General features: G+C 51.1%; 1 protein-coding gene across 2 annotated transcripts in view; it reads left to right on the top strand.

Annotated features, from left to right (window-relative positions):
* Positions 1 to 15,593, top strand: part of HIP1 (huntingtin interacting protein 1) — a 152,846-nt gene that overhangs the window by 62,892 nt on the left and 74,361 nt on the right. Inside the window, exon 1 of one of the 2 annotated variants that reach the window (XM_059896525.1) lies at positions 4,680 to 4,860. The exons of the other annotated variant lie outside the window; for it this stretch is intronic. Within the exon in view, the coding sequence (XP_059752508.1) occupies positions 4,843 to 4,860 (18 nt within the window). The 5' untranslated portion in view covers positions 4,680 to 4,842. Of the gene's footprint in view, positions 1 to 4,679; positions 4,861 to 15,593 lie in introns of those variants that run through there. 2 annotated transcript variants of the gene reach the window in all.

Below are 15,593 nucleotides of genomic sequence, written 5' to 3'. Positions count from 1 at the left end.
TCTTAGTTGAGGCACACAGGATCTTCGTTGCGGCATGCGGGATCTTTTACTTGCGGCATGTGGAATTCCTAGTTGCAGCATGCGGAATCTTTAGTTGAGGCTTGTGCACTCTTAGTTGCGGCATGCATGTGGGATCTAGTTCCCCAACCAGGGATTGAACCTGGGCTCCCTGCATGGGGAGGGCAGAGTCTTACCCATTGGACCGCCAGGGAAGTCCCTATTGTTTAGTTTAAACCTCATTACTGGGAATTAATGGAATCTCATGCCTCAAAGTACTCGAAGGCCCAGCCCTGAGCCTCTCAGCGGGGTCTTCAGTGTGGTAGTTGTAGGGCTAGGCGGCAGAATCACGGTTCTCCAGTAGGTGTCACCCTCCACCAGGAAACATCCTCTGCACCGTCTGTACCGGCTTCCTGTGTCCATTTAGCACTTCTTAGTTGAAGTTAGGTGGAGCAGTGATTCCGGTGTGGAATTTGGGTTGACAAGAGGCCTGGGGCAGTTAAGTAAGTATGGGGTGGGGCACTCAGGGAGGCTCAGCCTCTGCCTGAGGGAACTCACAGGTGAGCAGAGAGAGCCCAGGGCAAGGACCACCCCCATCCAAGGTTGATGCAGGCTATACCCAGAGGCTGTCCATTGCAGGAAGGGACTCTGAGTGACTGGCTAGGTCTGGACGGGTCAGGGATGTCTTTGTAGAGAAGGTGATGTTTGAGATGGGTTCTAAAAGGTGAGAAAGAATCTTCCAGGCTGAGGAGGTGGGAAGGGCATTCCGGGAGTGTCCTGAGGTGGGCCAGGACTTCACTGACGGGGTGGACAGGAAAGGATGGGAGAAGGTGGGTAGAATGGGGGGGGATGAGGCCAGGTTAGTAAGGACCTTGAGGGCCAGATGAACTGTGGAAGGGTTTTTTGTTTCATTTTGTTTTTGTTTCCGTTTGGGGTCAGCCAGTAAGGAGTCACAGCTAAAGGTGTAGAAGATGAACTGGACATGTAGCGACTGGAGGCAGGGAGGCCGGTTAGGAGGCTGTGGTTTAAAGTCTTATCCAGTGCAGGAGCAATTGGTATGGGGAGGGAAGACATAGACTGGAAACTGTTGGCAAGAAAGAACTGCATGGACACGGGTACTGATTAGATGGGGTGACAGTGGCAGTTGTCAATGGAGGAATTAAGGCTGACCTTGATGTTTCTAGCCTGATGAACTAAGTGGATGTGGAACCATTAAAGAAGACAGAAAACAGGAGCAGGAGCAGATTGTGAAAACAGAGGGAAAAGAAAATTTTATCTTTGGATTCCTTGAGTACGAGGTGCCTGTGAGACTTTCCCAGGTGTTGATGTCCGGTAGACAGTTGAATATAGTGACCTGGAGCTGATGAAGAAAGGACAGCAGCCTGAGGGGCACAGCATTCTTATTTTGACCTACTGTTTCTCTTTCTATCCAGTTTATTCAAAAGAGACTCCTCCAGCCTGAGCTGGGTTTCATGCACATTTCAAATTGCTTCTCTCTGTAGTGGCACAATTAGAAATGTCTTTCCTTAAAAACCTGAGACCACAGGATGCCTCGTGGCACAGACACTGTGGAACGGGGAATGCAAAGCCCCCATCTTTTCACTTCTTCTCTAAGTCTGAACCTGTCACCGCAAGAAGAGTTGCAGGAAAGGCAGGCACCCAAAGATGTTTGTGTGCTGGGCAGGCCTAGCAGGTGATGGGTTAGCCAAGGCAAAGAAGCCCAGGCTCTCTTAAGAAGCTGTTTGCTCCTTCCCTGTATTTGTATGTTGTGTGCGCACGTGCATCCATATGCTTGCCTGTAGGTACTTTCTTATTTGCCAGGGTGCCCCCCCTGCCCCCCAAATGGAGCAGGAGAGGAACAGCCCTATTCGTGGCTCCTGCTGGCCTCTCTTTCACAAGAGCAGCTCCCCAGCAGAGAAGTCCAGCAGAGAGAGCAGCCCTGAGGCAGGCGCCTGTCTGGAGCGGTGACACTGGCCCTCACTGCCTTTGGGCGGTATGTTAGTTTCCTGTGTCCGCTGTAACAAATTATCATCAACTTGGTAGCTAAAACAACGGAAATTGATTCTCTCCTGGTTCTGGAGGCCGGAAGTCCGAAGTCACATCACTGGGCCAAAATCAAGGTTTTGACGGGGCCCACTCTTTCCACAGGCTCTAGGAGAGAATCTCTTCCTTGCCTGTTGCAGCTTCTGGTGGCTGACAGCACTTCTTAGCTTGTGGCCGCATCACTCTAATCTCCACATCCTCTGTGTGTCATATCTCCCTTTTACAAGGATGTCCAAGACTGCATCAAAGGTCTACGCAGATAATCCAGGGTCTTCTTCCCACCTCAGGAGCCTTGGCTTAATCATATGTGCACATGATCTTTGCCACGTAGAGTAGTATTTACAGGTTCCAGGGATTAGGACCTGATATCTTTGGTGGTGTGTGTGTGGCGGTGGGTGGGGCGGGGGGAGGGCATCATTCAACCTACTACAGGTAAGGTTTGGGAAAGATCTTTCATTCAACCCTTAACACCTGTGTGTGAAGCAGGTGTCACTATTCCCCATTTTAGCAATGAGAAAATGGGCTTTGCCAGCTAAGATGTCAAGATCTATTGGGAGACCTTGATCAACCCCAGGCCTAAGGGTTCATAATATTTTTATTTTCATTTTTTCATTTATTATTATTATTTTGGCCACGAGGCACAGCATATGGGATCTTAGTTCCCTGACCAGGGATTGAACCCGTGGCCCCTGCATTGGAAGTGCAGAGTCTTAACCACTGGACCGCCAGGGAAGTCCCGGGTTCATAATATTTTTAAAACATGAAATCTATCTTCTACTTTTTTTAAAGAAAAAAGGTGGTTGTCCATTTAAACAACCAGATGACCCAAAACTCATTTCTGCGTTGGGTGACTCCTGCTGGCTCACCTGGCCCTGACCTCCCTCGGGTGTCCGGGTTGGAGGATGAGGAAGTGGTGGCATGCTTCCCTCCTGCCTCGTACCTCATTTGGGTTGACTCTTGTAGACGTGAGTCAGTAGCAGGGTCTATGGAGCCCAGAATACCAGAACTGACCAGGGCACCCTCCTGCCTTCCCTGGCTGGGGCACTGTCCTGGAAGAGCTGGGCTTGCCAGGGGCAGCCCTGGAGTGGGGCGGGAGAGTCAGTGTGCGGTCCAGACTCAGGGTTAGACAGAGAGACCTGGGCCCAGAGAGCCCTTTCCTGAAGCTGAGGGACCCTGGACTGGGCTCTGGAGCTGGGAAGTAAAAATAACCACCACGACAAAAAGCCCCTGACCTTCCTGTACTTCTGCTTTTATATCTTATTTATATCATCTTTTATATCATGGGGTTCTCACAACCCCCTAGAAGGCAGGCAGAGAAACAGCCCCTATGACATAGATCAAGAACTCAGCTTTGAAGGGGAGGGTGCTGTCCTTGTCAGCCCAGCAGGCCCTGGGGCCAGGATGGGGGCCTTACCAGTGCTGCCTCCCCAGCCCCTTGGTGTGGGTCAGAGGGCCAGCGTTGTGGATGCATCCTGTCACCTGTTTATAAAAATGGATTTCACTCCGTGGCAGCACGAGAAGCTCTTTTGGGCTTGGGCTGCACTGTCCTTAGTGAGGTTTCTTCTGCCCTCATTTCTCGCCAGGTGTGTGACCTGGGGCAAATCACTCCCCTTCTCTGGGCCTCAGTTTCCTTACCCTGTAAAGCAGGCTTGGTGTAAGTGGACTGGGGTCCGTGCTGACTCGGCTGACCTGGAAGGCTGCTTCTTCCTGCTCCTCCGAGGATGTGAGGCAGCCTGTGTTGAAACCATAGGCTTGGGCCTCCAGCCTTTTTCTGGAGACCGTGCCCCAAAAGAGCATTTGCCAGGAGCCCTTTTCCGCCACCAGCCGCATCTCCTTGCAGAGAGGAGTCTCTCCCATTTCTCTTAGGCAGACTAGGCATTGAGTAAGGGAGTCTGGCTTGAGAGAAAGGGGCTCTGAGCTCAGGGCAGACATCATTTAGAAGCCAGTAGGCAGGTTGGCTCTGGGCTCCCTTGCGGGGGGCCTCGGAGCCTTCCGGGGATACCTGTACCACTTCCTGCTATTCGTCCATCTGTTTGCGGACCCCAGACTCTTCTGGGCGTCCCCTCCGGATTAGCCACAGGCGGCTAACCACTGGGTCTGAATTCCGCCTTTGTCCAGTGAAGCCAAGTGGGGAGGGGCCGAGCAGACCCCCTGCCCCCACTGGAATGTCGGCTCGGTGCGCCCCCCAGCTCTCCCCGCTTTTCAGCCGCCTCCGCCGCTCACTCCCTGAGTCCCACTGATCCCACCACCCAAACGCGCACACCCGCGCACACACTCACACTCACTCCCCGGCGGCCTCGCTGCGGGCTCAGCGATCCTGGCCGCGGGCCTCGGGGAGAAGCGACCTTTTGTTATTCAAATCACACCCTCGCCGCGCGCCCGGGCCGCAGGCTCCGGCCCCGGGAATCCGTCCATTGATCCCACCCCGCCCGGCATCCCCGCACCGCCACCACCGTCACCGCCACCGCCGCGGCGGCTCGGGCGCCTGCAGCAGATTTCGGGATTCCCCGGCCCCCGGGCGCTCCACCGCGCCGGGCCGCGCCTCCCCCGCCCCCGGTGCGCGCTGCGGCTCGGCGCGCGGCCCCCTCCCCTTCCCCGCCTCCCCTCCCCCTCCCCTTCCTTTCTCCGGACCAGCCTCGGTCCTGCCGCCGCCGCCGCCGCCGCCGCCGCCTTCCCCAGTCCGCGGGGGCCCTGCCGGCCGCCCTCCCCGCAGCATGGCACCATCCGGGCTGAATTAGCCGGGAGCAACGTTCGGGGCACGCGGAATCTCCAAGGGCGGGGGGGTGCCCTGCAGCCTCGGTCATGGATGTGAGCAAGATGGTAAGTGAAGAGCGGGGGCTCTGCCCTGGAACCTCCGCGTCCGCGTCCCCGTCCCTCCCCCCGTCCCTCTCTCCCTCCCAGTCGGCTTGATCCATTGAAAGTTTCTGGATGGTTGATCCTGCCTGTTGGCCCCAACTCCAGGCGTGCTGGAGGAGGGAGCGGGGCCAGGATTCTGGAGGCGGGTGGCCGACACAGCTGGGCTTCCCGGTTTCCCGCCGCGCTGCCGCCAGGGCTGCCCCGGAGAGCTCGCTAGACTCCAGGGAGAGAGGGCTGTTGAGCTCGCCTCCCACACTGGGGAACCAGCCTGGTGGAGGGAGGGCAGGGTTGCGGGAAGGGGGCTCGTCCTATCTCCTCCAGAGCCCCTGCCCTCACACGTATTTGAGATTTATGGGAAGATTTTTGGACTGAGCCAGTGGGCAGGAGGGCACAGGTGGGTGGCCTGGGAGAGCAGTGAGGAGAAGCCAGGGCTTTAACCATCCTACAGGGTGAGGGGACAGGGATGGACCCCTTGGCATAGAATCCTTGGAGGGGTGTTCTAGATTTACCACTTGTAGACCCCCAGCTGCCTTGGCTTAGGGGGCAGCAGACACCATTGACTCTTAAGCATCTAATTCTCTGGAGGGAGCTGATTCTTCCCCCAGGGCAGCCCTCCACTCCCCCAGGGGCACAGTAGGAGCTGAATACAGTGTTGTTCATTGATTGATTGAGGAGCAGCCCTGGGGGTTGGGGTGGGAGTAGCGGTGGGATGTAATTTGGGGGACTCTGAAGGGAGGGGTTCTCTGGGAGCACTTGGAGACCTGGGGCAGGTTTGTCTAGGAGTTCTGATTGGCTCCCACTCTGAATGAAGATTTAAAGGTGTCCTTGAGATCACTACCACCCTGACCCTGGCTTTAGACCCACACCCCAGCCTTACAACCTTTGAGGGCCGGTGCCTCAGGTTGGAGAGGTACCCCATGATGGCCTGTGCTTCATGGGGGCCCCAGGGCTTCAGAGGAAAAGACCTGGGTTGGGGTGTGTCTGGGGAAGGGGGGCTCTGGATCTGCCTATACCTTAGGGAAGGGAAGGTACTGGAATTTCAGTTGGTCTTGTACAGAATTAGGCTAGTTTTTCCCAGAAAGTGTCCTTTGGAAATAGCCATCTCTTTGGAGAAGACCAGTAAGCTCCGGGCCCTGCCAGGCCTTTGACATTCTGTCTTGGGTAGGCGACAGTGGGACAGGGAGCAGAGGATGGGTGAGAGTCATTCCTTCCCGTGGCAGGAGACCACTCTCAAACTGAGTGCTGCCCCTGGGGCGAGGGGCCTCACTGGCTCTCATCTTTGTCTGAGGACACAAACCTGCCCATGGTTGGGCAATGCCAAGAGGCTGGACCACCATTCCCTATGTGTGTATCATGAAAGCTTATTTTCTCTGGGTAACTATTAAAATACCCCTCAAAAAAGTCATCTATGCATCTGTGGGGGTGGGAAGGTGGAAAGCTGAGCAGCAGCCAGACCCTTTCCAAGAGGTGTCTTAGCAAGACCAGAGTCACCTGTCTAGGCTATGGGGGAGGGCGGGTGGGAGGGACAGGGAACCTGAAGTTCTAGTCCAATGGCTGCCAAACCAGATCACCTCTGAGCTTCCTTCTGTCCCTGAGCTTAGATTCTTTCCAAAGCCTGGTCTGTGAGGACCAGCTTACAGGGTTTAGGGACCTCTGTCTCTAGAGATCTGGTCCACTTCTGACACTACCACCTCCCTCCATCCATCCCCTCTTTAACTCAACAGTGTTTATTTAATTCCTGTCATTTCTATAGCAAGTGCTGTGTGAAGCACACAGAAACGTAACGTATGGCCTCCTTGCTCCTCAGGCCCTTAGCATCTGGGTGAGGCGTCCAGAGAGATGCAGGCCAACCTAACAGCTATTAGTGCAGGCCCCGATCAGAAGGCTGTGGGGTCTGCGAAGGGATGGGCTGCAGAGTCCAGAAGAAAGACGAGGCCCTAGGCTGGGTCTTCAAGGCTGAGTGGAGTCGGCTCTGCTGAGAGCAGTGAGGGGCATTGCCTGTTGGGAGTCGCAGGAAGACAAATGGGCAGAACCCATTGGGTGAGGCTGAGGATGTCTGGCTGGGACAGAAGTTTGAGATCAGAAAATGTTAAGATCGCTGGTTGGGGCCCAACCAGAAAGGCCTTGAACGCCAGCCAAGGCGTTCCGACTTTGGCCTGTAGGCAGTGGGTAACCTTCAGAGAATTTTGGACACAGGAGAGGCACATGTGTTGCCTCTTTCCTCTTTTAGCTTGGGGTCCAAACAAAAGTGATATTAGATTCTCATTAATCATTGAGCAGCCAAGCTTCCAGCCCAGAAACAATTGTTCTCAGCTCTTTGTAAAGAGCACAGACCCTGGACTGTGTAGCAACGAGAACCTTACCCACCCCAGGGAATTGGCATCTGCTTCCTATTCCTGCAAAAGGCCGAAGTTACTTTCTGTTCTGACCATGAAAGCCCCATCTCCGGTTTAAAGTCCTCATTCTGGGGGCCCTTGGCTCCAGGGTAGACCTCAAACCCAGCATTTCAGTCACATCCTTGGCAAAGCCCAACACCAGCCTTGGGGTTTCACTTGCTTATTGCTGAATGAGAAAAAGCAGATTATAGTTTATCCCTTTGAGCATGTTTCTTAACCTTTTAGCCTCGTGCGTAAAATGAGCCTTGAGCATCCTCATCAAGGTTGGAAATAATTCTTTAAGGCACAGGACCTAGCATAGTAAGTCCTCCATACATGGTGGCTATTATGATAATGATGGTCCCCAAAGTCTGATCTAAGATGACTCTGATCTCCCCCACACACACACAACCACACACACATCCTTTATTTTCTTTTTTTAAAAATACATTTATTTATTTATTTATTTTTGTCTGCATTGGGTCTTCGTTGCTGCATGCAGGCTTTCTCTAGTTGCGGCGAGCGGGGGCTACTGTTTGTTGCGGAGCACGGGCTCTTGGCGCACGGGCTTCAGTAGTTGTGGCACGCGGGCTCAGTAGTTGTGGCTCGCGGGCTCTAGAGCGCTGGCTCAGTAGTTGTGGAGCACGGGCTTAGTTGCTCCGCGGCATGTGGAGTCTTCCCAGACCAGGGCTCGAACCTGTGCCCCCTGCATTAGCAGGCGGATTCCTAACCACTGTGCCACCAGGGAAGTCCCTTTATTTTCTTGATTGGCCTAAAGAGCTGAACTTAGGCTGTATTTCAGTTGACTGCTTTGGGGACCAATTCTCCCAAGTCTAGTTATCTTTCTGAATGAAGGTACAAATGAGTGGAGACAATGGATTCGCCAGCTGCTGTGACCCAATGAATTTTTGATGACATCAGATATCTGCCCAAGGGAGAGCTGGTTTAACACGGCACTCAGGGGTAAAGTGCAGATGCCTTTTGGGGGTTGATGATGGGGGTCTGTGCCTTTACTGAATACAGAGCATGAATGCACCGTGCTGTAATTAGGGGATCAGAGTCATCGCTGTCATTTCTTAGCAAAAGGACATATAGTTTATGTAACGATTTATATTTACATAGTGCTTTACAGGTTACAATGCATTTCACACCTGTTCCTGTTCACCACAACCCCCTGAGAAAAGCAGGGCAGAAAGAATTAGCCACATTTTACAGATAAGAAAACTGAAGTTCAGAAAAGTGTAATCCTGGAGCAAGATGTGGTATCCCCAGTTCTCCACATCACCAAAATTATGACAAAGCCAATAAAGGGTAAGGAAAAAGATTTAGTGAACAGATTCTAGGATGGACAGAAGCTGATCTAAAACGATGAGCTGGAGGAGGTGGCCTTTGGCCTCTGGGTCCCCCAGGGGAGAAGATTCAAGGAGAAGGGATTAGCATCCATCTATGTGGACTACGCCCCTCGTCAGTCATCTACAGCTGTTTTTAATGCTTGGGGTTTCTTTATGAATCTCGGCTGCCTGCCTCAAATGTGAGACTTCTGACCCCTGGGATCTTCCAGCTTACACAGCAGGAAGATGGGAAGAGGTCAGGAAAAAAGCAGAGAAAAGCATCTCAGGTGTTCTGAGTAAATGATGTTGATGGTGGGGCAGGAAGAAGCTTCAGGCCAACCTGCCGCCTGCTGAGGTTCGTGTGTATTTGCTGGGTCGAGGAGAGGCGTGGTAGAGGGAAAGGCGAAGCCAGAGAGATCCCAGGGTAGAATGATGCCCAGGACTCTACCCACAGCTTGCATCAGCTAAGCCATGTGGAAAGGAAGGCTTAGTGTCTGAGCTAAATAACCAGTCAAAGCTGGACATGGATGACCGGCTTGGTGAAACCAGAGCAGTGTTTTCAGTTCTGGGTCACAAAATATCCGTTTAGTGGGTTGCAGCTAAGCATTTGAAAGAGTGAAACAGACTAGAAAACATCCAAGTATATTCCATGTAAGAAGGTTCATGAAATTGGTTTGGTTGTATACACACGCACACACGAGCATGGACTGGCCTTGTAAGATGTGCTTTTTACCGTGGTCAGAGTCAAAGAAGATTTGAAGCCTCTGACTAGAGGCTGTCCAGAGAGCGGTGAGGAGGACGTCAGCCTCATAAAATGAGTAGTTCCGTCTGTGGAAGGGAAGACTGCAGAGAGGCTGATCGACAGCTGAGGGCTGTGGGGAGGAAGAGGTAGTTTATGTACTGGGGTGGGGGGGGGCTCTGGGAGGTGGGGCTTTGGCTGGCCAGGACCGCCCCACAGCAGGGCATCCTATGGCAGAATCAACTCCCTGAAGAGGGAGAGCACCTCCCTGGCCATTGGAGCTGCCCAAGGACCCTAGAGGAGCATGGCCTCCGAGTCCTTGCCAACCTAGAGACTCTGGCTCAGTGCTCAGACTTCGGGAACAGCCCTCAGAGACCTGTCATTCCTCGGCTAAGGTGTGGCTGGCCCCACGTGAAAGGCAGCTCCTTTTCACACTGGGGAGCAGTTCCAGAGAAGTGAGCTTTATGCATCACCAAGCACAGTTTCTCAAACTGAGCAGAGCATCACGGACCAGCCACCTTCTCCAAACAGCCCGTGGAATAAGGTCAGGGATCAGAGATGACATTGGCCTCAGCCAAGTGCCAGTGGGGAAGGAAATCTGTTATCTGCCTCTTTTTAAAATGCTTACGAAAAAAAGAGTTTTTGATTTACCATCTGATTGCTGTCTCTTGTTGTCACTGAACACTAAGATTTTATCCTACCCGGATGAGGTTCCGTTCAATTCAGACGCATGTTGAATCCTTACTGTATGCTCAGGCCCCTGGGGAGTGAGTGTTAAGATGTTGGGGACCCAGAGCTGAGGATGGCCGAGTTGTCTCTTGAAAGGCTTAGAGTCAAGAGAGGGAGACAGATTTCCTTGAAATGCTTTGAGTGGGAGGACTCATAGACATTTGTAGTTGATAGAACACTCCCACCCGGATTATTTGCTCCCTCAAAATAGCCTTGAGAAAGAAACAGGATTTAGTGTCCTAAGTTCAGATGCACATGTAGGTTTTAAGACAACCCAGCCCACAGATGACCAATCCTCCCTGCCGACCGACCCTCCCTGCCGTCTTCCCCCTACTCCACTCCCCTCACCCCAAACCCCATCCCCCCAGACACAGCTCAGTGATTTTTTTGAAGAGCATGTCCAGGGGCTGTTTCCACTCTACATTTGTCTTGTTTCTTGCCCTAGAGGTCCCAGTCCAAAGCCAGACAGGCACGTGGTCTGGCAGCTGCCCCTGAACCAAAGGATTTTCGCAGTCAGACAAAATTCATGTTCCCCGGGCCACCAAAGAAATTAAGCCATTTTAAGAAAAAAAAAAAAAAATCTCTGTGTCTCCTCTAGATTCCTTAAATCCTAGTGAGTCTTTGATCTGGAGGTGATTGCTTGTGAGCAAATAGGACAGGGATTACAGGGTGGGAGGCATATTTATAAATGTGAGTGGAAGCCAGCACCGCCCCCTGCACACAGAGGATCAGGAGGTGACTTCTGTGTCCTGAGACTGCCCTACTTGCTGACCAGGGGCTTTGGAGTCACAAAGGCCAGAAGCTAAATCCTGATGCCACCACTTGCCACTCTAGGACCACGGACAGGTTAGCTGACCTTGCTATACATCAGCTAACTTTCTCAGATCGATTGGTGTCTGCCAACTTGTGAGAGGCTGAGATGGCCTGTTTACAATTCTTGGCACATGGAGGGGTTTCGTAAGCCATGGCTATAATTATTAGTATTTTTGCTTATTCATTTAGGCAACAAATAAAATCTTTTTTTTTTTTGGATTTACAAGCAATCCTTTTGTTAATACTTTAAAAATTTATTATGTTATGGTCTCAACATGGTGTGTATAATGTTGATTCTCTGGCATTTACTGAATCTTCCTTTATGGCCTAATCCATGTTTAATTTTTGTGAATGATCTATGTGCACCCAAAAAGGATGTCTGTTCTCTGTTGGGTGAATTCTCCATATATTTATTAGTTTAACCTTAATACATCTCTTCATCTTTTTAATTTGCTTTTTGTGTTGTTTAAGCCATCAGTTTCCAAGAGAGACCAAATAAAATCTTGAAACTTTAGGTGAAGTAGTAGAACAGTCCTTCTTTCGGGACCACCCCTCTGCTGGTAATCAGGGCAATCAGACATGTTATAAGTAATTACAGTACACGTGATAAAACGCACAGGGTACTTTTGAGGGATGTGCTAGGGTGGGAGAGGGTGGGCTTAACTGCCTGGCACTAGAGGAGGGGGCTCACTGAGAAAACTGGAGGAGGAGGGGGAAGGAATTTGCCCAGAGGGTGAGGAAGGTAAGAGCATTCCAGGCAGAGAAAGCCATGCATGCAAAAGCGCAAGGTCACAAGACCACGGGATGGGTTCAGGACCCACCTGTTCTTTATACCAGAAGATTAGGTGTAGTCCCTCTTTCCGTGGGACTAGCAAAGTTCCCAGAACATGGGGTCTAAATCTTTATACCTCGGTGTTGTGTTTCCTGGAAAAAAGTGGTGTTTAAGCTGTGTTGTGAATCTGGGGAGTGGTGATTTCATTGATGAAAATACATGACGCACAGTAGATGCTGATTGAATGGGTGATGAAGTGATGAGAAGACATTCCGGTTAGGAGAGTGGCGCTGTGTGCAGGTGAACGGATGTTGAGTAGGTTTGTCAGGAGCAGGGCCAGAGGAATGAGAGAGGAGAGATGAGTGGGAGCAGGGAGTGAGGGTCCAAGTTAAAAATAATCAGCAGGTGTTGCATAAGTGAGGCAGTCTCCACTGAACAGTCAGACCCGAAAGTGCTATTCTGGCCAACAGGCTTACACCTGCTTCTGGTCCCAGTGCCTGGAGGTGGCCCTTGCTGGTGCCAGGATACGCGGGGGAGCTGCACACCATGGGTGGGGGAAAGTTTTTTGGAGATGAGCATTTCATTAACTTTCTATCATGACCTCTCTTTGGAGCACGAGTTCAGCCTCATTTTCTGGGACCTAAAATAGCTTTCTTTTGCTGGATTTCTCCCAGGCTGGATTCTTAGGGAAGTAGTCTTACCAAGTCATTGCCTCCTTGGCCCCCCTAGCTCAAAGATCCGTGTCAGCAGTTTTAGTGCTGGACGGCGATTTTCCCAGTGCTGTCAGCTAGGGTCCTGGCTATCATCCTTTTTGTCCTGTGCATATGTCAGCATTGTCCCCTGAGTCAGCAGACTCTGAGTTCTTTCTGTGACAACTTTCTGCCTATGCTTTGACTTCTCAGCTCCCGAGGGGAGATGGCCATGAGTGTACTGGCCTCGGATGCTGTAATTTAGGAGGGCTGGGCTCCTGCACTTTTGGTACATTTTAATCTCACATAGCTGTAGTCATCAGCAGCTGTGGTGAGGAAACAGGTAACCCACAGGAAAACATTTAACTTATGCTAGTTTTCAGAAAATATGAAAAAGTGTAAAAAAAAAAAAAAAAGCAAGATCAGGCATACTCCCACCATCCAAAACTACTAATAATTTGGTATAGATCCTTACAGACTTTTTTATTCATGGGTGTGAATGTGTACACACCAACACACATGCACGTGTGCTAGGTTGAACCATATGAAAGGGCAAAGAACTTTTTAGAAGTCAAAAATGGCCAAATGTTCATTTGATTTAACAAAATACAAGCATATACACATAGACAAATACATATTTAAACAAAATGGGGCCATGTCATAATACAGTTCTGTAAACTTGTATTTTAGCTTTCACTACACTTTAGATCTAGAAACAGTTATATCAGAGTGGTGAAGGGCATCGGTCCTGGAGTTCAGATTCCGTAGCTACCACTTACTCACTGGGGCAGGGGACCGAGGCTCCCTGAGCCACAGTTTTCCCACTTGTGTAGTGGGATAATCACAGTAACCTCCGTATAGTGTTGTTGTGAAGGCAGATTCAGCAACTGTTAGCAATTCATATTTCCAGATGAGTAGAGCCATGTATCGTTTCATTGTAATCACTCTCCCACTAATAGACATTTAGCTGTATCCGTTTTCCACAGTTGAGGTAAGATCCTTATACACATATCTAAGTGTGTCTATCTGGTCACTGCTTTACACTTTGATAACTTGGGCTTTAAGATTTGGGCTTGGGACTTCCCTGGTGGCGCAGTGGTTAAGAATCCGCCTGCCAATGCAGGGGACACGGGTTCAAGCCCTGGTCCAGGAAGATCCCACATGCCATGAAGCACCTAACTAAGCCTGTCCTCCACAACTACTGAGGCTGCGCTCTAGAGCCCCAAGCCACAACTACTGAAGCCTGTGCACCTAGAGCCCGTGCTCCCCAACAAGAGAAGCCACCGCAATGAGAAGCCTGCGCACCACAGTCAAGAGTAGCTCCCACTCTCGGCAACTAGAGAAAGCCCGGGCGCAGCAACAAAGACCCAACGCAGCCAAAAATAAATTAATCAATTAAAAAAAAAAAAAGATTTGGGCTTTTCAGAATTTTTTTAATTGGTGTGTTTGGGCTGAGTGGTGCTTACAGGGAAAGTTGCTTGGACGGTTCTCTCTTCCGTTGCCCTATAGCTGTACGCTAGGCTCTCTGGGCCCGGCCTCCTCTTCTCTTTTTCACACTCCGGCAACACTGCCATTGGGCACTGGCCCCCACTTTTGTGCCGGGTGCTGGCCTCTCCCCTGAATGCGCCTACAGACCCCTTCTCTAGGCCGGCTCACTGGGTCCCAGGGAAGGGCCGCCGGGTCTGACCCGTTCAGCCTGGTTCGATGCTCACCCCACCCTCCCTACAACCTGCACCCACCAACCCCTCCTCCCACGGGCTGTGTACACAATGCCACCATCTTTCTCCCCACCTAGATCACTCTCTTTGAAGCCAGGACTCAAGTCTCACTCATCTGTGAGTTAACTTAGTACAGCACCTGACATAGGTGCTCAGTATTTGTTTGGTGGCTGAATTTATTGAATGAATACAATCATGACTGACTAATTAATGGCAGGACTTAAATAAACAGAGGTGGTTTGGGGAGGATGGGGTTAATCTAGGTTATAGGGGTGGCTTGAAGCAAAGGCTTGGGGTGCAGCTGTGAGCCCCTGGATGTGTCTGGCATCGCTGGAGCTGTGCTTTATTTTTATTTATTTATTTATTTATTTATTTATTTGACCGTGCCATGCGGCATGCGGGGTCTTAGTTCCCTGACCAGGGATCGAACCCGTGCCTCCTGCGGTGGAAGCACAGAGTCTTAACCACTGGACTGCCAGAGAAGTCCAGGAGCTGTGCTTTAGAAAGAGAGGTCTGGCCATGTCATGACCACCAGGTGCTGGTAGCCCAGAAACCAGCAGGATGTCAGGCCTGGGGGCCCAGCGGGGGTTCACCCTGCCTGGGCCCTTTGGGTGTCTCCCTCTACACCCCTACACTTATCCTGAACCTTGTGGCTTTTCCCCTGAGGAAGGGCTCTCCTTCACTCTTCGAGAAACAGAAGTGAGAGTTTCTGGCTGCTCTGATTTCTGAGGAAGTCACATCGCAGCCCTACAGCTGATGACGAAATCCACCTACAGAATTAGCAACCACCCGTCTCTCCACTTTAGAAAACCGTTTAGCAAATCCACCCCAGCTCGTTATTACTCCCTGGGTCCGGGGCTGGAAATATCCTTCGGGTTTCTGCCTGCCAGCTGGGACAGTTGATGGCCTTCCGGGGGGTAACCAGATCCTGCCCTACTCACTCCACTCTCTTCTCGTTGGGTCTGACCTGAGTTCAGTGAGCCAGTGCTTTAGTTATATGCTAATAAGGACTTCGGTTCCTGGAACCTTGGGCTTGACATTGACCTGTGTGTTCTATCAGTGGAAATGAGTCAGAATGATCCTTCCCAGGCCTGGAACGATGTTGCTGGGATGGATGGGCCTGAAATTGGAGTGAGATCTTGGTTCAAATCCTGGCTCTGCTACTTACCAGCCAGGTCATCTAGCTAGTCAGGCATCACAACCAGCTGGACAAGTCACTTAACCATTCTTGAGTCTCAGTTACCCCATCTAGTCAATGGAGGTAGCAGTCTCAGTGTTACTCTAAGGGTTACATGAAAGAAGGCGTGCAAATGAATCTGGGATCTATTACAGGCCAGGAGAGGTTAATTGAAATAGAGAATTAGCACCTGAGCCACAGTGAGGTAAGTGACTCTTTAGTCTGTGTTTTTAGATAAAAAAATTGAGAACCAAAAGGAGGGAGGGGGTGACAGGAGAGAAGGAAGGAAGGTGAGAGAACTGAGGAGGGAGTCTGGATGGGTTTTTTTTTTCTTCTTTTAAAAATTGAAGTATA

This window comes from Balaenoptera ricei, chromosome 15 (assembly GCF_028023285.1).
Source record: "Balaenoptera ricei isolate mBalRic1 chromosome 15, mBalRic1.hap2, whole genome shotgun sequence".
NCBI lineage: Eukaryota > Metazoa > Chordata > Mammalia > Artiodactyla > Balaenopteridae > Balaenoptera > Balaenoptera ricei.
Note: the sequence above shows the minus strand (reverse complement) of the source record. Positions and strands in the feature narration are given on the sequence as shown.